The sequence below is a fragment of the Notechis scutatus genome, chromosome 3 (genome assembly GCF_049901735.1).
Source record: "Notechis scutatus isolate UNSWTSFEM ecotype Mainland chromosome 3, rNotScu1.2, whole genome shotgun sequence".
In the NCBI taxonomy this organism is placed as follows: Eukaryota; Metazoa; Chordata; class Lepidosauria; order Squamata; family Elapidae; genus Notechis; species Notechis scutatus.
This window is the reverse complement of record NC_142011.1, coordinates 162,790,584-162,814,605: the sequence shown is the minus strand read 5'-3', so window position 1 is coordinate 162,814,605 and position 24,022 is coordinate 162,790,584. Positions and strand designations below refer to the sequence as shown.

Sequence of the window (24,022 nt, the reverse complement as noted above, 5' to 3'; positions counted from 1 at the left end):
TTGCACTTAATATGATTACTTTGCATGTATTTCCTTTTCCTTTTCTATTATTAGTTCAGTAGCACCTTTTTGAAAGGACCATTGTGTCCTAATCTAAAAGCTTTGGAGAGACAGTTTTGGAAATACAGATTGTGTACCCCTGACTTGCATTAAGTATTTTGTTGTTTCTGACATCCTGTTCTATTAATGTGGAAACTGCATTTTACAGGAAGTAACCCACTGATTGACTACCTGTTTTCTAGGGTTGCATGTAAATAGAAAGCTAGTTGAATTCAAATCAGAAACTCCTAGCATATGTTTATCTAGAAATTCAGAATATAGTGTTTGTGTGGCTTGAGATTTCAGCACCATATACAGTAACACGTTGCTTATTAATTGTTTGTGCCCAAATATCTTGGAGGAGTTATGACTAGTATTGACTAATCAGTTCAATATGCACAGCATCTGTTGTAAAACTTAATGCATTTGCTTTCTGGCTGAAAAGGTCTCTTGTGCTTCTTCGTCACAGCAAAGCCTTTTTTGGGTAATTGTTCTCTTCATTCTGAGATCTTTGTGTGCAGTTGTTCTAAGACTGATGTAATTTCTCAGAGTTTCCAGCATGTTTGCCAGCAGCATCAATACTGCTTCAGTTTCTAATACAGTGCAGATGTGACCAACTTTTTGCCAAATTTAATATGAAAAGCGGAACTCCATCCCAGGGATAATTAGAGAAGGTACATACATTAATATGAAGCACTATATGCTATCTCCCTATTTCATTTTTGCAAAGCCACTTAGCCACCAATTAGTCATATGTGCCTATTATGGAATAATTGAATTTTGCATTGTTTTCCTAAAATAATATTGTTTTTCTGCACAAAAATATAGGCTTGCAATTAAACGTATGGTACAATAGGAGTGTCAAACTCAAGGCCCATAGGCCGCATCTGTGGTGTGGAGTAGGAGCTTTACTGGGACCTTACTTACTCATGAAATTCAAGTTTGAGGAAGGGATAAATCTACCACTCTATCTAGAATCTGTTGGGTTCTATCTTCTATTTGAGCAATTGGTAGACACTTTCCTCATTGGCATGGAAATACATAAGATACTGCATCCTAAATTACCCAACAGTAAACTCTTTGAATAATGTCATTTATGTCATTTATCATTATTGAAGACTGCAGCCCAACTGTTTGTAGAGAGCCAATTTGTGTTGTTGTGTTTTATGCTAACTCATGGATTGGACACCTTTAAACTAGTTATCTGAATGTGCATAAAACTCCTGAGAGCACTTTTAGACTGGTGACGTAATTTAGGTAATCCGCAGTATGCATTCAAAAAAAACCCCTGACTCTTACCAGTGTGTGGGGTAGATAGGATATTTTGCGATTATATAAACATGCAACTGTTTGGAAAGGCAAGTATGATGAGGTTATTAATTGCCATAATAATGTAATTAAGGGACACTTTGTAGCCTGCATGTGATAGAAGTGAAAATTTGAAATTATTTCCTGCCATCTCAAGCTCCTGGAAGATTGTTAAATGATCAGGGCAGAATTTTGTTTGCACTATATATTCTATGATGCTCCATTTAGTATAAAATGAGGGCATAATATACAGTATATGTAGTTGTCATACAAGAACAGGTATGACAAAGGAAAAGTGGGGAAAGAGCTCTAACTTTACCAGATTTCCCAACTTTAATCTGCTATGGGAATTGTGTAGCCATTTTATAGAACTGAATGTGATTTTATGAGGAGTAGTGTCCTGTTATAGCCATGGTTTGAATAAGGAACAAAGCATGATGCGAACGGCTTTTATCTTAAAATACAAGTTTGCTTGAAACACAAATTATAGGACATTTTAACAAATGCAGGTGTGGAGCAATGAACCTTCCTCATAGCCTTTCTTTCTGTGGTCTGTCACAAATGTTCTGTACGATCCATTAACATACTTGCAAGCGCCGCGCTGTGATTGGTCAGAACGCACGGCAACCTGATTGGCTGAGCGAGCCGCACTGATTGGCCCGCCGCGAATCCCCCGCGATTGGTGGAAACTAATCGCGGGAGATTCAAAGTGGTGCCATTGGCCACGGCCGCCGCAGCCAGAGAATAAAAGCCGCCTCTTTTCTTCTGTAGCCCGAGCCGATCTCGGGACTTAATAAAGAGCTGAACTAAGTCACTGGCTCCCGAGTCTCCTTTCCCTACGACGGACACGACAACGAAAGACACTGTTTCCTTAGGTTCCAAAATTGAAAGTAAAGCCTACTGATGTGCTTGAAAACAGTTTGGGGGAAATGGTTGAGCCCTGCTTTTGCTTTGCGAAGTGAACCTAGCCGTAGTTCATAGAAAGCCGTGTTTAAAAGAGTAAGATATTCCATTGTTTCTTACAGCTTGGCCTTAAATGACACTTCTTAATGCTGAAAGCCAGGTTTCTGCTTAGAGGAAGGAAAGAGAAAAGCACAGCCAAATTTTCCCTTTACAAGAGGCCACTGAATATAAATCTATATGGGGGTATATTGTAATAAATGTAAAATAGTAGCTGTTTGTAAGTTAGAATAAAATGAGCATAAGATATTAAGAGAGGTCTGTTTCCAATTAAGGTTCAAAATGTGTTTTTAAATAAATAGGAATTGGGATGTATTTTCAGGGAAGCATGTCATAGCCACATAAACTGAGTTTTTCTACTCATGAATTAAGTGCTCAGAAATGTTTAGCAGTTACTGCTCTCTGAAACTTTCTCTTTTATCCATTTGTATTCTTTTCAGGATGGTGGTACTGCTTTGTTAGCTGCTTGTCAATATGGGCACATGAGAGTGGTGGATACCTTACTAAAGCATGGGGCCAACATACATGATGAGCTTTATGTGAGTTTCCTTGAAATGTAAATTCATTATTTCAATCTTCTTTTCCATCAGTTGGGTGAAAACTGTTTCCAGGATTCCATTTTTTTTAAGTTTTCACAAGAAAAATCTTAGAAAGAACATCATCTGTAAAGTGCGCAAAACATATCTCTCTTTTAATTGAAATAACACATTCCACCAGGACACACTGGAAAGAGGTAGATGTGCACTCTTAGATCAAAATACTTACATCTAAAGGTATGCATGTATATAATTGTAAGAATGGTTTGCTAGGGATGTTCATACAAAATTATATTGATTGAGAAAGTGATTAATAGCACGCTTAGTAGTTTAAATTTTAATTTTCAAAATATTTTACAGATTGGAATAAGCAAATACAATGTGAGGCAGGAAATTTAGATTGCATCTCCCAAATGTACAGTATACATTAAGAGAAGGCCAGTGAATATAGAGTTGTTTCACTTTCTGTATCATTCTGTTCCACGATCAATCAGTTTGCACTCTCAAGTTCTTTATTTTAAAATATAAAGTTATTTAGGTCCTGTTTTCTGGGGCTAAAAAGAACACATCTGTTTCAGTATCTATGTGACAGTCTCTCAAATAATTGAATATATCTGGAACACCAAATTAATACAATCTCTTTAGTATATTTGTAGAATAAGTAATTCAGCTTTAGCTTGTCCATGAGATTGTCATAGCAATTAGATTCTTTTAATATTTCCTAAGTTAAAAAATACCTTATCTTTACTTAGCAAACAAGAACCTCAGGTTTTTGCATATCTCTCTACTATAGTGCTGCTTTAATTTATGCCATGCAGAGAATTTGTTTAAAATGGTAGAATCTACAATTCAATAACCATAGTTTGCATAATATAAACCAGAATGGGACCCTTTTAGCAGCTGTGGGTTACCCTTGATTCTTTCTAGGCTAAGAGTTACACTCAGGTTATGGGTTGTGATGAAACAGAGGAGGGGAAAATTCCTTTACTCCAGTCCAGACCTTTAAAGAAAATACTTTTTTTATGTTTTAAATATAAATTACTATTTAAAAATAATTATATATATATATATATATATATATATATATATATATATATATATATATATATATATATATATATATATATATATATATATATATATATATATATATATATTTGTTTTCTGAGGTTCTCGTGGGTATTTGTATGTGGATCTTTGGTTATTCGGGTTTTCTCCCGCGTAAGATTGGAAGTATCTAGGCAACGTTTCGTTGAAGTCTCATTCATCATCTTCAGGCTTCTGTCTTCAGCTCTGTGTTTCTCACTCTTACACGGGAGAAAACCCGAATAACCAAAGATCCATATATATATATATATATATATATATATATATATATATATATATATATATATATGAATATAAAAATGCTTTCCGCTACTGCCTCCTCCTCCTCCAGTACCTCCTCCGCGTAGGGCGATTATGAACTAACCAAGCAGCTACACTGATACCCAAGCTGCTCCCTTTCCCGTGGTAAGATTTGGCGTGTGGAGAAAGGAGCTGGCAGCTACTATTTGGCAGTCCCGCGGGCGCAGCGAGTCATCCCGGTCCCAGTTAAGACATACCAGTCACAAACCCAGAGTCCAAGCTGAGAGAGGTTGCTTCCCCCTGCCAAGAAGAGTGGCGGATGCGGGCGTGCACAATTCAGCACAGCGGGCAGCCTCCACTCTGGGCTGACGAGCCACGTGCTGAAGACCAGATGGCTGTTGGGAAGGTGGGGCAACAGAAGTGGTGGTGGATGGACATACATGCGGGAGATTGCGGCATAGGCCTGGCCTGTGGAGGGGTGGGGGGGGAAGGAACCTCTGGTTTACCTCTTGCCTCCGCGAATCAAGGAGGTTGAGCAGCTGCCTCGGGAACATGTTACAAGGATGAGGCTTGCCCCCCCGAGCTTCTCTTCCTCCTTGCCAGAAGCATTAACACGCAAAGCGCTAACCGCCCCTCTGACCCCTGACAAGCCGCCTCCTTCCCGCTGAGCGTGTGAGCGCTTCTGGCGAGGAGGAAGAGAAGCTCCTGAGGGCAGGGGCGTGGGAGAATCTGTTGGTGCTGTATATTTCTTTCTTTCAGGGCATTCCATTTCTGGATATTTAGAGTAGTATATGAAGTTAGGCTGGAATTTTCAAGCCACTAACTGAGCCATGACACTTACATCTATCCACAATATGAACATATCCTTGGAATTTTCTTGTGTGTTCATGAGCTTTCCTTCAATTTGTCTATAATTTGTGAGTGGGATTAGGCTAAGGCTAAGTTGTCCTTGGCTATTACAGTTTGAAAGTATTGTTTTCTCTATGAAACAGGCTAGGTGTTTAAAATCTGGCGTACTAGGCCAGTATGTGCAGTCAGTTGACATGTAGAGAATATGGACAATCTGGTGCCTATTGATCACTTATTGCTGGTATGGAGTAACCCTATCCTTTGGGTCTGAGGAATTTTCCTCTACCATCATTCTTTTTTAAATTTTTTAAAAATCCAAGTTGTTGCAACTTGCTAGAGTCTAGACCAGGGATCTGCAACCTTAAACACTCAAAGAGCCATTTGGACCTGTTTCCCACATAAAAGAAAACACCAAGAGCCAATAATTTAACAATTGGTATGACTGCGTGGGTGTAGCCAACTCGAGGTCACTCACTCGCACCCAGTCACCTCCTGTTCTGGAATACGGAGCGAGTCTCCATCCCCTGCCATCCCCCTTACCTTCTCAGGCCAGGTGAGGAGTGACGGGAAGGGGAGGGGCCAGCCAGTGGTGGAATCAGCCGATAGGGAGCCGCAGCAGAGTGCCAAAAGAGCTGCATGTGGCTCCAGAGACACAGGTTGCAGACCTGTGGTCTAGACAGCTGTTCTATGGTTGGGAAAATAGGGCGCTGAATTTTGTTAAATTCCTTAGCTTTATCCCTCTCAATTCTCAATTTTGACTGGTTTTGGCTTTTGCTTTGTTGCATATGTACTGTAAAGCAGTAAATGTTACCTGTCAAAATTCATTCTCTCTCCATGCATCATACCTACCAATTTCTACGTTAATGTCCTGATTTGCAGATGGCTTTTTGCTGGCAGGATACATCTGAAGCTGAGGATTTTGCCCCTTGCTTTGCTTAACATTGCCTGAATATCTAAAATCAGCATCAAATGAGAATATAGGCCATAATTACTATAGGGAGATTGTTGGACAGCATATGATACATGAGTGATGTTTTTTGCTCAGCTGCTCTGGGAGGAAATGTACTGTACTGTACTGACCATAATATACATAATGTTACCAGGAATTTCTTAATCTTCTTATAATCTCTCTTTCCCATTTCCTCCTCTTTTTTGCTTTTCTTTGCAACTGGGTAAAACATTCTTCTCTAATTATTCTCTTTACATTTCAGGAAGGATAAAGTAAATTGACTACTTGATTTATATGCATCCGTAAAATATTTAAAAATAAATTATTTAAAAATCAACAAAGTAATGAATAAAACTATGAATAAAAATAATTATATTATATGGTTTGTTAAATCAAAGTTGTAAAAGACAGATAACAACAATCCAAACAAGCAGCGTATATCTTTTGGTGCACATTCTTTTTTTTTAATTAGTTTCAAAACTTTCAATAAATAATGGAAATCCTTAGTCAAGTTGTGTTTGATAGTCTTTAAATGGTTTGATATATTTAAAAGCAATGAATAAACAAAATAATCTGATTCCCATTTGTCATATTTGTTGTTCAATTGAGCTGATAAAAGGTTTCTGATAGGCAAAATTCCTTTACAGGAAGACCTCAAATATACCCTGCTGGAACAATTACTCACAAAACAGCTTCACATTGACAACATCTTAAGCTAGAAGCAGACTAATTAAAGAGCGTCTTTGTATTTTACTTTTATCAGTGTTGCAGATAGAGTTACATTAAGTGGCAGGAAGTGTTTAATGGATGTGGAAAAAAATCTTAAGTACAAGTGGCATTTTTGTATGCAGCTAGATGATTAATGGGAGAAACTTCAATGGTTTTATTCAAATTAACTTCAATGGACATTTTTATTAGTAAAAAATCAAATTAATTATTTGTGTATTTTCAATTAAGGATGGAGCTACTGCACTTTTCCTGGCTGCTCAGGGGGGGTTTCTGGATTTAATTCGATTATTACTATCTTCAGGAGCAAAGGTCAACCAGCCAAGGCAGGTAATATTCAGCATTGTTAAGATATAGATTTTGCTGTTACTGTCCCTTTATCTATCACATGCCAAAATTAATCAGCTACATCTTAATCTTCTGTTGTGTTTTTAATATGAAATAATTATTTGATAGTTTAATATTTGATAGATCTTGGGTTTCCATGATAATAGGCTTTCTGCACATTGTTAAATTTGTTCTGATATTTGGCCATATGTAACGGTATGTGAGAGTGATCTTGGGAGACAGGAAGGACAGCTACAGAGCCTGGACAAGTGGTGTGTAAAAAATATTGCAGTTCACCCAGAAGCAGGCCATGGAAAATGTCTCAGAAGAGACTCTTCCTTGTTTTTTGGAGAATTAAATGTGATGGGGCCCTTGGTGCTCTTTAAGTTTGGTTGTTTTCTTGCAAGCATTTAATTACCAAATTATGTAACATCATTAGTGCTAGAAGGGATAGGGTTTGTTCTCATTTTATGTAGTAGTAGCTTGCCCTGTCGGTATTGATGGAAGTGGTGTTGGTGGTCCCTTGATTAGCCTATTGTTTATTGTTAGTTTGTTTGTCTGAGTTGGTAGTTCCTTGATTTGGGATATTGCTTAGCTCTTGATTGTTGGTCTAGTGTTAATCTTGGTATTAATCTCTGCTCATCTGGATATTAATTGTTAGCGAGTTCAGTCTGTTTCCTTTTTGGTTTTTGATTGTCTCTGTGCTTGTTGATGGCTGATTTGTATAAGTGCTGGGCTTCCAGGAATTCTTTCGTGTTTTTGGACTTGGTTTGTTCTAGGATGTTTACGGTTTCTCGGTTGACCTATGTTTGGATGATGTGTTATGAAATTAAGGAGTTTTCATCAAGTCTTTGTACTGCTAGTTAGCATTCATGGAAATGCTCTGCTAGTCTTCTGCCTGTTTGTCCTACACAGTGCCTGTTACAGTACACTGTACGTTGTTATATGTTGCATGAGTCACTGTATGACTGCTGTTTTTGCTTCTGAGGGTATTGGGTCTTTTGACTTAAGAAGTTTTGGAGGGTTTTAGTTGGTTTGTGTGCTATGGTGATGTCATGGTTAATAATATTCTGTTAATGGTTTCTAAGATGTTTTTGATATATGGCAGTGTTATTCTTTTCACAGCTTGTGTTAGTTGTGCTACATTGGCATGAGTGGTCAGGCAATTTATTGATAGTTACATGGCTATTCATTTTGTTGGAAGATGTTTTATAGATTACCCGTTTCCTTTTTCTGATTTTCAGGTTTGCTGTAGTATGTTTGTGCTCATCTAAATAGTGTTTCTCTTGTGGGAAATTGGATTGTTAGTTTGGTAGTGGAGCACTTGGGTATGATAGACTTGTGTTTTAATTTGCCATCATTGCCTCCACTGCTGAGGATTTCCAGGAAGGGTAGCATATTGTTTTCTATGTTTCTTGTGAATTTTATTCCTTTGAAGATGTTATTGATGGTTAGTATGACAAATCTACGTACTAGATTCATACTTTGGATTTTACTCATGGAACTGCTAGAGATTCTAGGCATTATAATCTCTGCTATGAGTCCTGAAAGTAGTCCCATAGGTATTCCTTTGATTGATTTGTTGCTATATTTGTCCCTCAAATTGAAAATATGTGGTCAGGCAAAGGTTGAATGATATCCATGATTATGGATATTTCAATCTTGATGTATTTGGTTAGATCAGGTTTGCTGTATAGTAGTGCTATCATGCATTCTATTTTTAATTCTGGGTCTATGTATGTAAAGAGTGCTATCATATCAAATGAGAAAATGATTTCATCTTCAACTATTTTCAGGTCTTTGATTATTTGGAGGGCACTGTATTGGGGAGTTGATGGAGTATTTATTTCCCTCTCCGAGGTGTCCAAGCTTTCTTGTCAGTTCTTCGGTGATGTTGTAGGTTGGGGTCTCTGATAATGATACAATTGGACAGAGTTTAAATGAAAGGAGAGGAGAAATACTTCAATGTAAGCTTACAATAAAGATAGAACTAGTCCTCCTGGTTGTGCTTCTTGTCTAGACTACCTTGCATAGCTGCTCAGATATTCTTCTTTGAACTATCAATCTTTTATTAACTAGAATCCATTTCTTCCAAACAGCAAAGGAGATATGTGTCACTAAAAGGTTAGAGAATGCATACCAATTCAAAGAATCTAAATAATGTTACTGTTTCATTCCATCAAAACAGAATACAGCAAAAAATTTGATATATTTACATACATATAGTATACTATAGTGCCATCTATTGAATAAAATATATAATCATGCAATATTATGTAATTGCTTATATAGGTTTTATTGCATTACTAATAAATATCAAATATAATATACATAAGCAAAGCAGTATAGACATATCTCAGTGTAAATAAATAATGTATTCATGTGACTAATCCCACTTTCTAGTCTTAAATGCTTCCTTTCCAAGTATATGAATCTATTATATGCAGTCCTCATTTAACACTGCTAATTGGGACTGGAAACTGTTGTTAAACAACATGGTCATAAGCCATAAAACCATGTAACCATGCCATTTGGTGATGGCAGTTCCAGAAGCCCTGGTTACCATCAATAAACAAGGACTGAGTACTTTGTTAAGTGAAAACTTCACATGACCATGACTTCTAACTTCCTGCCAGCAGGACTTTGCTTGTGAGTGGCCAGCAAGAAAGAAAGCAAATCATGATCATGTGGCTACTCTGCAACGGCCATAAGTACAATGACTCTAACTATCATTCATTCAACCCATTTTAAGTTCAAACAGTCACTGAACATGTCATTAAACAAGGAGCCCCTGAATATACCATAAGGTACATGTGTATAAACCTTTATTTGTTCTCATTATGATTTGGGTTTTTTTCTTTGTTTACATCTCTGTGTAGTCAGATATCTTATATAGGAATCTGGCATCTCTGTTTCCTTAATATCTTGATAAATAAATGTCAAAATAATATATACTAATTATTGGAAATAATTAGAAATTGGCTTCTTAATTATAGGCCTACTTTATTTGCCAACATGTGATATATCATAACTGAGTTGAAAGTTTCCCATTTCTTTTTATGTGTGGTAATACATTAGTTGATATTAGATATCATATAAAACGGAATTAATTCCTGTAATGATTAAGCTTATATTTCTATTCATTTCACATACTCTTAGTTAATCCTTATTATCTTTGAAACAAATCACAATCTCTTTCCCGTCTGTGTGATCTGGTCGGCTGGACAGAAAAGTACTAGATTAGTGTTCAGAAAGTTTGAGAAGTTACAGACATGGAAGAGAATTGCAGGAAACTGAGCTGCTTAATAGATTAATAAATTTGCTGTTCCAAGTGCAGTATCTAACCCTGTTCTACCATGTGTTAAGAAGAATGATTTGTGGATGGTTTTCGAGGAGAGAATAGATGGGATGGAAAACAAAGCAAGAAGAATTCACCAATTGCTTTCCTTAAATTAGCCTACATTAAATTAGTAAGCACAGGATCTTTATTGGCCTATTTAGTGAGCCAGACTAGGATCAGCAGTGATGATAGCAGTTTATGCTGGCATAGTTTGCTATTGGCTCCAGGATTGGTAGATAGCACTTTCATGTGAATATCTAAAAAGATTCATAGTCAAAAGTACTGTGTTACTTCCATTGCCTCTTCTCTTAACATGATAAGTCTGGATCTATCTTGAGTAGTTTTTAAAGAAAAAAATACAATGATACAGAGTGGTGCCCTTATTTCATATAGGCAACAAATATTTTGTCTATACCATGCAAAGTTTTGTTTTCAGCTAGAAGGCACCCATATTTGCATTTCCTCTTGTCTTGAGTACTGTTTCTTTCAAAAGAAAGGATTTCATTTGGATATTCAAGTTCATTTGTCCTTGAACTCCCCCCAGAATCTCATTGTAAACTGCCAGAAATTTTTAGCACAGCTTGAATCAACTTGATTAATCCTATTCCATTTTTAAATTTTCCTCAAGGATGGAACAGCTCCGTTGTGGATAGCCTCTCAGATGGGACACAGCGATGTAGTGCGAGTGATGCTGCTCCGAGGAGCAGATCGAGATGCTGCAAGGCTTGTAAGCAAGCACTTTTAGTTTTCTAGACTTTATGTTGGAAGAAAGAATGATTCTGTAGTAAGGTTTATTTATGGTAATTCGGGTGTCTATTCTGGCTAGAATACTTTCTCAAGTATCTCAGTGTTGCTTGGCACATTAGAAACTGCCCTCATAGTACTTCAAAAGTTCAATTGTGGCTGCACAATCAGAATTAAAGGAACCATATTCTGAAAAAAAAAATAGCTCTCCTATGGCTGTGGAATTCATTTACATTTTAAATATGCATGTAAATATATTTATTAGCTTATCTTACAAATATATATCTTACAAATGGCCCATAAGGCTCAGTTATTGAATTTTTCTTAACGTTTCAAAAATCATCTTTTAATTCTTCCCTCATATTGTATTTAACATTATAAATAAAAAGGGAAGGAATCAGATTTGATTTAGTTATTCATGATTTATGCTTATTGGGGAAAAGATGAAAGATTACAATGAAAGTTAATTTTAAAAATTATGAAAGAGTATAAGGGAGGTTAAGATAACTGCAGTACTATACATTACAAGAGGATATATTGTTGCCCAGTAATTTTTATTAAAACTTGCCAAAAATTACAATTATATGTTTGTTTTAAAGTTAATTAGAATCCTTCATTAGGTTATAAAAAGCAGAAAATGCCTACAATATACTTGTTAACAAAATAGATGTCAGATTTACATCACTTCTTTTTTGATGTCATCCTTGAATCATGTTATGGTGGTTCAAAATAGTTACATAAACTGTTTATATTTTTATATAAATTAAGAATTTTTATTATTTATGAAGGAAGTAATACCCATCACACTAAAGAATGGGAAAAATACTTCTGCATAAATTCGAAGGACAGAAATGAAAAATAAAAATGAACCTTTGTGCAATAATCTACAATTTCTTCTTTTCCTGTTTCTGTTGAAGGATGGCACAACTGCTTTACTTAAAGCTGCAACCAAAGGATATAATGATGTTATAGAGGAATTACTTAAATTCTCCCCAGCACTTGGCATTCTGAAGGCAAGTTTTGATGGACAAAATCTTTCGAATGCTCAGTACTGTAATTTCTTACATATATGTGTTAGTGTGGGTATATATAATTTGTGTAAAGAGATTTCTTTTAAAACAGTACAATTTTAGGTTGAAAATAATAAGAGTAAAGAAAAAATAATTGAAGAAATAGAAAATAAAAAAGTTATCAAAAAGTGGCTTCCAATCTTAATAGTAGTTATAAATGTGTTTATATTTTCCCTCTCCTTAAGTTATATCTTCCTTCCATAATCTACCCTTTCCACTCACCAAATCCAAAAATCACTTCCCATCCCCCATATTTCAGCAAACAGTTCATAAGGAGTTTCCAGTCACTAACAAATGCAATAGTTGGTCTTTCTGTAAGCAAATAAGTTAATTTTGTCATCTCTGTTTGTTTCATTATGTTCACCAACTATTCCTCCATTTTGGATATTTCAAAGTGTTTCTATTTTCTCCTCAATGACTCTGTTCTAGTTATCCATTAATCCTAGCAAAAAAAGTTTTGGTTTCAGTTGAATGTTAATTTTTAAAATCTTTGTATTATTGTGTATATTAGAACTTTTTTTTACAAATTTATCAGCCATGAAAAAAAATGGTCCCTTGTGTTGTCTACATACAAATTTGAAATAACTTTAAACATTCTAGATAATTTTTGTTGGAATCCTGTATTATCAATTTTTATAAAATTCTCTTGTAATTTATAACAATGTAAAATTCAGTTCTTTTAATCAGATATTTTTCTGCTGTTACATTAATATATTATGGCCAAAGTTCTTACCCATGTTGTCATATACTGTTTCACGTTCTTCCCTTTCAAATTTCAACAAAAGTTTATACATTTTAGTAATTAGGTGTTCATCATTTGTACGCAATTCAACTGCAAACCCCATCTTCTGCTGTTCAATTTCAAATGTCCTTATCTACATTAAATCTTTTTATGAACGAATTATTCCAATCCAGTTTCCCATTAAATTTTTATATGCTAAGTCTATCACTTATCCTTAAGTCCTTTGTAAAATGTTATTTCATCATAATTTGCAGAATAAATTACCATTAACAAAGTTTTAGTCCCATGCAAAATAATTTTCACATCTACCTTTCTGCCATAATCATAGTCAATATCAGTTCTGGTTGAAGGTGGGAGCTTTATATACAAAATAATCAAGTTCTCTTTTGAGTTCCTGATGAAATAATTTATAATCTATATTTATTTATTCCAAAAGCTTAGAAAAGTCAATATATGTAGTGCCTAATATGGTGGCTTTCTCAGTTTTTGTACTGGTTATTGTTTAGGGCCCTCTGCCATTTTTATTTGCATTAAAAAAACAACCCTCTTTTTTTTCTAAAAAAATTATTGCTTTGTGTACTGAATTTAGCCTGAACCTTTGTCATCTTAATGTGAAGAGCATTCCTTCCAGTTTGTCCCATCAAAATGATATCTTTTTGTGTTTAAACTTGTCAATGAAAAAAAAACTTTTTTGCTTGTGCAGTGTTTCTTTAAGTAAAATCACATCTACATTATTAATCTTAAATTTGGTAGTAAAATGCTGCTGCAAAACCTGATGTCTAATCTTCTTCCCAAAGAAGTACACAAGAATATTTGTTGGTATATTTTTTAATTTTGCAAACCAAGTACTGATTCTATGCACTTCAGTTTCTGCTTCCATATAATCTTATCCCAACCAAAATGTTTGTTAAAGATTGATCAAAGTTTTCTCTAGTGTCTTCTCTAGGATCTTCTGGAACTGTTCTATCTCAAGAGAATTATTTCTCTCTCAATTATAGTAACAGATTGTCTAAATTTTGTTTTGTCTCTCAGTTTCTTATTTATATTTTACATTTTAAAATTTCCAGTTTGTCAGTTATTTGTTTTACTCCTGTATTGTCCTATTGATTCTTCAATTAAATTTTTTTTATTTCATCTCCTTTCATCTTTATAAACCTTTCTTCCATTCTCACCTGAAAGCATTCAGATTATTTCTGATAGAATTGACAGATTCAGATAATTGCTCCTCCATCTCCTCAAACATTTTTTGTAATATTTCTGGAGTAGTCACATTTTCTGTTGGTTACTCCAATGATCCTCTCCTCCACACCAAAGTATTGCCAATTTTTTGGTAGTCACCATTTTTTAAAATTAAAAATACAAAAGTAAAAATACAGCAACGATTAAAATGAAAGTAAAAGGTAGCCTACCCCCCACCTTTTCATATTTTCTATACTCTTTAGTCCAATCTGTCTTTCCACAGTTTTAATGAAACAGTCAGTCTCATATTATCTCTTTGTTTGGTCCATTTCCTATTACAACTACTGTATCTCCGGGGTACAGGTGGGCAATCTCTTGGTCTCTCCTTTATCTGGAAAGACTTCCCTCTGATGGCCCTGCCAAGAGCGACATCATCCCTCCTTCTGAGATGTCTAATCTACCATAGAACCTCACCTAAATGCATCAAATGCTTACTATAATTTCAATGAGCCAAATACAGAAGATTATTCATGTTCACTTTATTCATACTGCTATTATAGTGTAGTCTTGTGCTAGAATTTGTACCATGTTTATGGTATGTCTTCAAATGTTGTAAAATCAATTCATGATGTAGCTGTCAAAGCTTAGATGTTAAAGCTTTGTTGTGCTTTGTTCTTTCTGGAAGAGCTGTCCTTATTCTGATTTTAAAAACTCAGTTGTTATTCAGCAGTTGTAATACATGGATGTATTTCTACTTTTTCTGTATTTTCTAGAATGGGACATCTGCCCTTCATGAAGCAGTTCTTGGTGGCAATATTAGAGCAGTAGCATTACTCTTAGAAGCAGGAGCAGATCCAATACTTAAAAACAAGGTACATACTTTACTCTTACTACACATTTTCAACTGTAAAACAATTGAGTGCAGTATTTTAAATTTTTAAGGAAAACATTCTGAAAATTCGTATATGATTTAAAGCATTTTGTCTAGGATGGATAAAAATAATGTTGAGACTCTAGAAAAAGTGCAGAGAAAAGCAACTAAGATGATTAGGGGGAGGCTAGAACATGAAGAATGGTTGCAGGAATTGGGTATGTCTAGTTTAATGAAAGGAAGAACTAGGATGATAGCAGTGTATGATAGCAGTGTTCCAATATCTAAGGGGCTGTCACAAAGAAGAGGGAGTCAGCCTATTCTCTAAAGCACCTGAAGGCTAACCTTTTTGGCATCAAGTGCTCAAAGTGTGCGTGCATCCCCAAAACGCAACACATGCGTGTGCCCCACCCCTGCACATGAATCCGCAACCCCATGCATGCACCTGACCCTGTGTGTGTGCCCCATGCGTGCGCCCCACACGTATGTGTGTGCCCTACGCATGTGCCCCACGCATGCATGGCAGATACCCAAAAAACAGCTGGCCAGTGTAGGTGCAGCAAAGCTGACCTGGGACAACGGCTTGCGTGCCCAGAGAGAGGGCTCTACGTGCCACCTCTGGCACGCGTGCCATAGGTTCGCTATCACGGGTATAGGGCCTTCTGTTTGAGCAGGGAATTGGATTAGAACTAGATGATTTCCACAGACCTTTCCAACTCTTATTTTATTCTGTTTAATTAAGTTCAGTTGGAGAACAAAACAGAGCTATCCATTAGAGGGCAGCAGAACTTTTGGCAATAATTATTTGCATTCGTTATAGTATTATTTCTATCGGTACAATTTTCAGAGACTTTCAAATCTTAAAGACCACCAAATATAGAACAGGTTTTCAATTACTGTTTCAACATTTTGTACTACTTGCGGGGGAGGTTCAGATAAAATAAGCAATAGACATATTAAATGGGGAGATCTTACTAATCCAAAGTTAATCACGTAGCTTCATGTCAGCAACTTTTCCTACCGGTAGTATCTTTATCTTATCATATAGCCTTATAGCTGCTATCCCATCCATGCTAAAATCAAATTTTCCTTCTATTCACAACTTCAGTGTCCCTGGATTAGTTCAGTAAGCATGAAACTGACCTACATGCTATTTTGCTGAAATTTATTCCACATTATAATTGCTTTCACACAGAAGCTTATGTAAATTCTAAAAAGCATGATAAAACACTGAAGCACTTTAAAGATCAATTGCCATTGAAGACAAAAAAGAAGGTTTTAATATATGTTCTGGATTATTTATTCTAAAAAAGTATTGAAGTCATTTTGACTTCATACCCATTACTACAACTCCAGCTAGGTAATTATGGTCATTTTTACCAAAGGCTGAGAGGTCCGGGGAATTAAAACATAATCTGTCCATTCCTATGTATGTCATCTAACTTCGACCCACTTTAATCACCTCATTTGCTAAATTTACTGGCTGCGAGAAAGAGAATGACCAAATCTGTGACTTATCTTGATAAGTCACTGCCTGGCTGAAGAGTAAAGGAAGAAAACAAGCAAAGAAAATCTTTCTGCAGCTTTTTTGCATTGAGGAGCTGAAGAAAAAGTTCAGCTCAAAAGAAAAATTGGCTAAAGCTCAGATGTGCAGCAAACGGCTGTGGCAGAAGCTGGGTTCTAAAGCAGGAATGGGATTCTACCAGTTCGCACCTATTCGCTAGAACCGGTTGTTAACATTCTAAGCAGTTCGGAGAACCAGTTGTTAGAAGAGATTACTGGCCTAATCCTGTAAGGAAGGCAGGAAGGAAACATTCTGGTGTTGCTTACAGAAACTGCCTCTTCGTTAACCCTTTTTACATTCTTGGCAGGACTAGACTTCCTGTCTCAGGAGCTTCTCTGGAGTTTTCCCCCCCTCCTTTGCTGGTACTTTGCTTGTGTGGAGTGACCATTCAAAGTTACAATGGCACTGAAAAAAGTGACTTATGACCATTTTTCACACTTATGTGCAACATCCCCAGAGTCATGAGAGGCCAGGTGAGGAGATGCGTGCCTCGATGTGAGTGATATTGAGTTGGCCACACCCAGCCAATAATATGACCACCAAGGCATGTCCATCCAGTCACATGACCACCAAGCCACCTAAGCCACGCCCACAGAACCAGTTGTTAAAAAATTTGAATCCCACCCCTGTCCTAAAGGGAGTCATACAGGTAGCAAAGAGCTTTCTAAAGGTTTGCAGGGCAATAACAAAGTGTGGTTTCAACATCTAAAGTGGGGGGTGGGGAGAGGGAGAGAGAGAGATTGAGATCTCAACAAGTCTGTCCCCATCTTTTTTTGTTTACTTTATTAAATAAATGTGGATTTCTAGGTGTGGGAGAGGGTTAAGCAAGGAAAAGGTTTGCAGAAGCTTGTCCTAAAGGTACCAACTTTGCATGCTTCCCCCAAACCTAGCCAAGATCAAGGAGAGGTTTGCAGTCCTGACAGCCAGCTGATCAGGTCAGAGATCCAGCCCACAAGCGTGGCTTCAACCAATCAAGCACACAGGCTTCTCGTTTCTGACTTTGCAACACTTTTTGCTGCTTGTTTGCTTCCTTTACAGAACCAGCTGGGTGGCGAGCCTCCCAGGACCCCGTTTTTGCTTAACGAACTGTGTGTTCTTGTAATGGTGGCATCAGGAGAGAAGGGGTAGTAGTAGTTAAGGCAGGCTGTTTCACTTCATGGTTGTTACTACTTGGGGTTTTTTTTTGGCCGAAAGGAGGCGTTGGGGATCCCCGGTCTTTGGGGGCGCACGTGTGTTGCCTCGGCGGGCCTTCGTGGTCAACGTAGGTGATCCGTGCAAAAAGACTTCCAGGCGCCCCCACCTTGCCCTTTGTTTATAGGTTTGGGGAGGGGCTTATTTCATTTCTCTATAAAACAGCTGGGACTTCCTGGGGATTGGGAGGCCTGTTGGAGAACAGGTCTTGCAGCCATAATGGGCAAGCTCCATTATTCATAGGTCAAGGATTACCTGTAATCAATGGAGGGATTCAAAAATGTTTTCTACCAGTTCTGTGGGTGTGGCTTTGTGAGTGTGGCAGGGGAAGGGTACTGTAATATCCCCATTCCCTCCCCACCCCACTAACCTGCTTTCTAGTTCTGTTCTCCTGTGCAGGGCAACAAAAGATCAAGCCGATCAGCTGGGATCTGGGAGGCAGAAAATAGAGGGGGCGGGGCCAGTCAGAGGTGGCATTTGCCAGTTCTCTGAACTACTCAAAATTTCCACTACCGGTTCTCCGGAACTGGATGCCACCTCTGCCGGTGATCTATAATTGAATGCAAATAATCCTGTTGATTTATGTCTTAAACTTGGATATCAAAGCTAAACAGTGACCATCCTTTTTCTGGTTTTCACTGATTTGTTTCTTGTTTCAGAAAAATGAATTGCCTTCAGATCTGACAAAAAATGAGCGTATTCTACGTCTCCTGCAATCTAGAGGAAAACACAGGAGGAGTTAATATCCCTTGACATCTTGAGAGAGCTGATGAATTCTGTCCATATTACCTATTGAGAGGTCTTAAGGTTTAGAAGTGAAAACATGCTGAGATTCAAGTATTTCCTGTCTCCTACTCTGTGAATGAAGTCAGGTTCTTCATGGAATGGTAGAGTTAAGATCTGTTAATCTGCTATGGTCACCAGCTTTTAGTTGCTGGCTTTGGAGTACGGAAGACTGGTTCCACGTTGCACGTTTTTCCTGAAAAGCAGGTCTTATTCTACTAGAAAAAGACTCCTTCCTTTTCCTGTATCCTTGAAGTAAATTTCCTAATTTGTGTGCAATAGTGTAGTAAATAGTAATGCAGTTATGGAAAACATACCTCTCCTACTGTTGCTGAACTACAACTCACAACAACCAGATGGAAATTATGAGGGGTGCTAGGAGTTACACTTATTTAATATCTTGCAGGTCACATATTATCCTAATTGTTCTAACCATTTTTAAAAAATATTGCATAGGCTTGTTTTCTGTAGGCTATTTTAGATGTTGAGATACGTAAGTGCCTCTCAATAGGTTAACATCCTATGATGTGTCTGGCTTCTTTGCAGTGATTAGACTACTTTCATTTTACACACACACACACACACAAAGAGAAACAGACTTACACAGAGATACAAACACACATAATACTGAATTTTCTTTTGTATAATTTATTATCGTTAACCTCAGAGACTTCTATGCAGATTTCCTATTATGTATGTAATTTCAATTTTGTGTATTTTTTCCATTAGGCATGTGTAAAATCATCACTCATATTTTTCTTTTATGAATTACAATGTAAATTCATCACACACACACACACACACGCAAAGAGAAACAGACTTACACAGAGATACAAACACACATAATACTGAATTTTCTTTTGTATAATTTATTATCGTTAACCTCAGAGACTTCTATGCAGATTTCCTATTATGTATGTAATTTTGATTTTGTGTATTTTTTTCCATTAGGCATGTGTAAAATCATCACTCATAATATTTTTCTTTTATGAATTACAATGTAAATTCATGTTTTTTTACATCTAGGAAAAGCAAAATTTACTGATTGCATTTTGTCCCATTTTATGCATTACAACATTTAATGGATGCCAAATAGTTTTTGAAAATCTGCTGAATGTACATTGGTAGCAGGTCAATAAAGATGTGAAATAAGGATTAAATAGAGTTACTTTCATTTAGGCAGTTCTGTGTAATTATCATTTCTCATATCAGGACATGTTTACCTGAATATTTTAATGGAGACTATTATGGACATACCATTAACATGCTTCTTTTCTGTTTCAAGAATCTTGGCCAAGTATGTTACAGTATCTTCCCTATTTAAATTAATTTGGAATATGATGCTTTTATTTTGTGAATAATTTATTTTTCTCGTTTTCCTTCTCTGGACATTTAAACTAACACTAACATAATAACTTTATTTTCTATTTATTTTCTATCCAATTAAAACTATATTATATGGATTTGTCATTTTTATTTCAGTTATTTTGTTATGCCTACCATCTTTGTATTCTTTTTTGGCATTAAGCATTAAATGACAAATCCATTTAATATAGTTATAATTGGATAGAAAATAAATAGAAAATAAAGTTATTATGTTAGTGTTAGTTTAAATCTCCAGAGAAGGAAAACGAGAAAAATAAATTATTCACAAAATAAAAGCATCATATTCCAAATTAATTTAAATAGGGAAGATACTGTAACATACTTGGCCAAGATTCTTGAAACAGAAAAGAAGCATGTTAATGGTATGTCCATAATAGTCTCCATTAAAATATTCAGGTAAACATGTCCTGATATGAGAAATGATAATTAATTCCAATTTCTTTGGTTAAGATATATATAGTACAATAATATTAGCAATATCTAAACATCTTTACATAGTGTAGACCTTTCTTTGTATAGTTTCTTCTCATTCCTCAATACACACATGCATTGGCAAGTTCTGCCATATTTCCACTTTGCACCAACATTTTAACTTAATATTTTTTTTAAAAGGTTAACATTTTTAACTTTGTGTTTTGTAGCCTCTTCATGTATTTCCTCAGAAATAAGCTCACAAGCTGTTCTGTTTCTGATAGTATTGAATATTGTTGAGATTCATTTCATTGTTATTCACACATAGTTCAACTTTTTCCTACAAATATGAAAAATTCCAGGATATCTTCCACCTGAAAACCGGAATATTTCTGACACATAATCATGAAACTCAAACGAGCAATCTTTTTTCCTAACCAGAATATATGTCTAACAGCCTCCTTGCCTACTTTTTCAGTGAAGCTGACAGACCTATACACTATTCATCAGTAATAACAAACAAGTCAATTTTGCAACTATCATTTCTTTGCAAGGTGAAGCTTTTCCTTCTTTGCCTTTCCTTTGCCAACCTTTGTCACTCAGAATTTCTTACTATTACAGCAGAGGTTCAGCAGGTTCTGACCAGGTAGCAGAAATTTTGAGTAGTTTGGAGAACCAGCAAATACCACCTCTGACTGGAGATTTTACAGTATCCTTCCCTTACCACGCCCACTAAGCCATACCTACAGAACCGGTAGTAAAAAAATTTGAATCCCACCACTGTAGTACAGGTATAACTTTGGATTGCCAATTATTGCGGTTGTAATAATTCAAGTGAAAAAGCAAATAAGAAATTTAATTTTCACAATTACTACCGTGTTTCTCACATAATAAGGCCGGGCCTTATTTTTGACCCCGAAAAAGCGGCTAGGACGTCTTTTCGGGGTGATATTTCCCCCCTTGCATCCTCGGGTGGGCGGGCGGCGACAGCTTGGATGTTCGGAGACCTTCCGCCACCGTTTTCCCTTCTCCCTTGCTGCCGTAGCGTTACAGCAACGCCGCTGCGTTTGGCGCAGCCACGTGCAGCCAGTCAGGGCTCCTCCTGCAACCGGAGCCCTGAGGAGACATTTAGCTTCAGGCGCTGTGGCCGCCTTCCCTTTGCCTTTGATGGTAAAGTGAATTATTTTAAAAACCTCCGCTCATCCTATCAGGGCTGTGCGAGCTGAGCAGAGCCGGGAAAGCAAGCCGCGGGTGTTTCCTGGTTCTGCCCAGCCCGTGCGGCCCTGGCGGGATGAGCGGAGGTTTAAAATAATTCACTTTACCTTCTAAGGCAAAGGAAGGCGCCACAGAGCGCCCTGAGCCAAGTATACCAACAACAAAAGGCAAATCCTCAAGGTGGGCTGGAGGAGGTGGCTACGTGCCCCCGGGCTGCTTCAATGCAAGGTCCTGACTTGCAGCATCCTGCCGTTGCGCCGCATCCTCTCTCTCCGACTGCAAAACTCGTGTGCTTCGCCAAGCGCTCCGAGCGGCGAGCTCTTTCATACATAGAGAGAGGGAAAGACGCGCGGCGTGCTCCGAGGCTGGCTCTTTTCTCTAGCCGAGGCTGACAGGAAGTGCCTCCAGGGCCGTGGCAGGCAAGCCGCGGGTGTTTCCTGGTTCTCCCCAGCGCGCGCGGCTCTGCCACGGCCCTGGCGGGATGAGCGGAGGCCGGCGGGGAGGCACTCGTTGCCTTGGTGACATTTCGGTGCCTCCGCCGCCTCCTCGCCCATCGCAGGTGGCGGCAAGCGGCGGCGCTTCGCTGAGGAAAAAGAAGACAGCGCAGCCACCTTGCTTGCTTTCCCACCTGCCCGCCCCAGATGGCCTCAGGAGCGGCGGCAGTGGCAGCAGGTGCGCACACTCCTGCCGGCGAAGGGAGGAGAGGCGAGGAAAGAGAAGGGAGTGCGGCAGCAGCGGCTGTCACAGTATCGTCTCATAGCGGGGCAAGGCTGGCAAGCTGAGGTAGCCGCACCAGAGAGCGTCACTGCCGACCCCGTCATGAGGATAAAGGAGCGGGATAGAGATTCAGTCAGAATCGGCTAGAGAAAAGGGGTCGGCAGTGACGCCTCTGGTGCGGCCACCTCAGCTTGCCAGCCTTGCCCCGCTATGAGACGACACTGTGACAGCCGCTGCTGCCGCACTCCCTCTCTTTCTCGCCTCTCCTCCCTTCGCCGGCAGGAGTGTGCGCCTGCTGCCACTGCCGCCGCTCCTGAGGCCATCTGGGGCGGGCAGGTGGGAAAGCAAGGTGGCTGGCGCTGTCTTCTCTTCCCTCAGCGAAGCGCCGCCGCTTGCCGCCACCTGCGATGGGCGAGGAGGCGGCGGAGGCACCGAAATGTCACCAAGGCAACGAGTGCCTCCCGCCGGGCCCTCCGCTCATCCCGCCAGGGGCCGTGGCAGAGCTGCGCGTGGGGGAGAACCAGGAAACACCCGCGGCTTGCCTGCCACGGCCCTGGAGGCACTTCCTGTCAGCCTCGGCTAGAGAAAAGAGCCAGCCTCTCGAGCACGCCGGCGCCTTTTCCTCTCTCTATGTATGAAAGAGCTCGCCCGCCGGAGCGCTTTGGCGGGCACACGAGTTTTGCAGTCGGAGAGGAGGATGCGGCGGCAACGGCAGGATGCTGCAAGTCAGACCTTGCATTGAAGCAGCCCAGGGGGCACGTAGCCACCTCCCTCCAGCCCACCTTGAGGATTTGCCTTTGTTGTTGGTATACTTGACAGCGCTTTGCTGGGAGCGCCTTTTCCCTTTGCCTTAGAAGGTAAAGTGAATTATTTTAAAACCTCCGCTCATCCCGCCAGGGTCCGGCAGAGCCGACGGGCTGGGCAGAACCAGGAAACACCCGCGGCTTGCTTTCCGGCTCTGCTCAGCTCGCACGGCCCTGATAGGATGAGCGGAGGTTTTTAAAATAATTCACTTTACCATCGAAGGCAAAGGGAAGGCGGCCACAGGAGCGCTTGAAGCAAATGTCTCCTCAGGGCTCCGGTTGCAGGGAGGAGCCCTGACTGGCTGCACGTGGCTGCGCCAACGCCGCGGCGTTGCTGTAACGCCACGGCAGCAAGGGAGAAGGGAAATTAACGGTGGCGGAAGGTCTCCGATATGAAGTGCTCCACCAACGCAGGCAGCACCATATCCGGGCATGCAACAAAGTACTTCCAAACGGCAAGGCCCCCCGCCATTCCCCCCATTTCGCATGTTTAATATGGGCCTTAATTTGGGGGAGGGCTTAATTTGATTTTATGCCAATAAATCATGCTGGGGCTTCCTATTGGTGGAGGCCGTATTGTTGGAGAAACACGGTACATTGAAGTAATTTTGAGTGATTTTAAATTCCATTTATTTCAGTGGGTCTACTCATAAGTATGTATCCTATCAGACAGACATACATATTTTTATACTGTCTGCTCCTAAAATAAAGCAAACTATATTAGTAACATAGTTCCTAATACATGACAATTTTACATCCACCTGTATATTAAACAGTAATCTTTCTTTTTTATAATTTATTTGATTTAATTTTCCAAAACCATTTGGCTCAACTTAGAATATTACTTATACATTGTAATATACTGTTTAAGTGTTCTCAACCACTAAATTGCTGTGCTAGATAAACATGGCAAAGTTCAAGGGTAGATTTTTGGGGCAAATATCTCGGGCCCTGCTCAGCATAAT

At 38.6% G+C, this 24,022-nt stretch overlaps 1 protein-coding gene across 2 annotated transcripts in view; it reads left to right on the top strand.

The window, feature by feature from the left end:
- ANKRD29 (ankyrin repeat domain 29) overlaps positions 1-19,685 on the top strand; it is a 29,584-nt gene extending 9,899 nt beyond the window's left edge. For both annotated transcript variants that reach the window (XM_026670334.2, XM_087961631.1), the window contains 6 exons: positions 2,748-2,846; positions 6,946-7,044; positions 11,010-11,108; positions 12,043-12,138; positions 14,890-14,988; positions 18,402-19,685. In XM_026670334.2, coding sequence (XP_026526119.1) covers positions 2,748-2,846; positions 6,946-7,044; positions 11,010-11,108; positions 12,043-12,138; positions 14,890-14,988; positions 18,402-18,485 — 576 coding nt within the window. In that variant the 3' untranslated portion in view covers positions 18,486-19,685. The remainder of the gene's footprint in view (positions 1-2,747; positions 2,847-6,945; positions 7,045-11,009; positions 11,109-12,042; positions 12,139-14,889; positions 14,989-18,401) is intronic.
- Positions 19,686-24,022: the final 4,337 nt, after the last annotated feature.